Below are 1,566 nucleotides of genomic sequence, written 5' to 3' on the forward strand. Positions count from 1 at the left end.
CTGCATCTACTTGTTGCTACAAAAGTATCTTACTGTTCCGTAAAAGTTCAAAAAATATCCACTGGACTTGTTTTCCAAGATTTGAAGACTGTTATCTTACTGTTTTTGTGTGCAGAAATAAATGTATTGCTGCCGTTTTCAGTGAACGTGCGAAATATGCCAAATGCAAAATATATGCAGTTAATCAGTGCATGCAGAAATAAATCAACGCTGCAGAATGCTGTTTGCTTTGTGCAGACTGATTATCAGCTGATCAGCTGTTTGAAATCATTCCAATGACACATCTGGAAAATCAGTTCGCATAGAATAGAATAGAATAGAATAGAATAGAATAGAATAGAATAGAAAATTCCTTTATTGTCCCATAATGGTGAAATTCTGGTGTTTAAAGCGGCAAAAAGTTTATAGAATAAAATGGTCACACAAATGTAGACATTAGAAAAATGTATAAGAATGACCTAATAGTGAAGAATTAAAAGATAAACAATAAAATATTGTAAAAGTGTTTTAACAATATAAAAACTGTGAACCCGGAGAATAACCAATATGCAGCTGTGGACATTTTTACAGTAATGGATATTTGAAAATAGCAGCAACATCGGGGATTTAATTTCATATAAAATTTTTTGACTATTTGAGCCGTTGAAATGAGTAAATTTATCCAGAGCTATTAAGGTCATAGGGAAATCATATTTAAATGTCAAAACATTCTGGCTTAAACATGTATATAAATGTACTCTTGATCAGAGTATATTGTCCCAAAAGATATTATATATTATCATTTGTCTCTCTTATTATCTGTGGGTTTTTTTGTTATCCTCTGCAGGCCAGTTAGTTCTACGTCAGCCTGAACACCTAAATTCAGCCAATCATATATCAACGTTCATCTGTCAATCACATTTTTTTGGTCATAGCATCTTGATTCATGTGTGGTGTAATATTTAGCCATGAAAGTGGTTCTCCACTGCTAAATGAGGCCTTTCTCATGAGCTGTGGGGGTGTTTGGCTTATAAACACAGGAAAAGGACTCACAGTGTCTCCTATCTTCAGGCCTGAACACTTCCTGAAGCCTGGCAGCGGTTTCTGCTCCTGGCATGTGGCAGTGAAGGACAGGCTGATGTCCTCAGGATGGTCCAACACCGTCAGTTCCACATTGGAGCGAATGTTCTGTGGACAAACGGATACAGAAGATGACTTTCAGCTGAAATGTCAACGTTTCTTCCACCCTCATTGTTTATGGTTGTGCGTCTCTGGTTGCATAACAGAGCAGAAAGAATGAGACATGAGGGACGAGTTTCTCTGGTTCGATACATTTTTCTCTCTCCATTTCAACACAGCTATGAGCGGCACGCGAGGAAGCAGGCTGCATGCTGCAGTCAGCTGCATGTAAGATTCCCACGCCTGTGGAGGAGCCGTGCAGAAGCGTCTCTGACCCTGAACAGGTCCAGCTGAGACGGCGGCACAAAGCTGCTGCAGCCAGTCACCCTCAGGCTGGATGATACAACATGGCAGCTGGAATGTTAATGCCTTTGTGTCAAAGATCACGCTCACAGCGGACGGCTCCGC

The 1,566-nt window shown here is 39.8% G+C and overlaps 1 protein-coding gene across 1 annotated transcript in view; it reads right to left on the minus strand.

The window, feature by feature from the left end:
- Positions 1 to 1,197, minus strand: part of LOC107104589 (integrin beta-5-like) — a gene marked incomplete at its 5' end in the record, with an annotated part of 26,119 nt that extends 24,922 nt beyond the window's left edge. Inside the window, one exon of the mRNA XM_015404623.1 lies at positions 1,033 to 1,197. Within this exon, the coding sequence (XP_015260109.1) occupies positions 1,033 to 1,197 (165 nt within the window). The remainder of the gene's footprint in view (positions 1 to 1,032) is intronic.
- Between the last annotated feature and the right edge of the window lie 369 nt (positions 1,198 to 1,566).

This window comes from Cyprinodon variegatus, unplaced genomic scaffold (genome assembly GCF_000732505.1).
Source record: "Cyprinodon variegatus isolate N-32 unplaced genomic scaffold, C_variegatus-1.0 Scaffold1811, whole genome shotgun sequence".
NCBI lineage: Eukaryota > Metazoa > Chordata > Actinopteri > Cyprinodontiformes > Cyprinodontidae > Cyprinodon > Cyprinodon variegatus.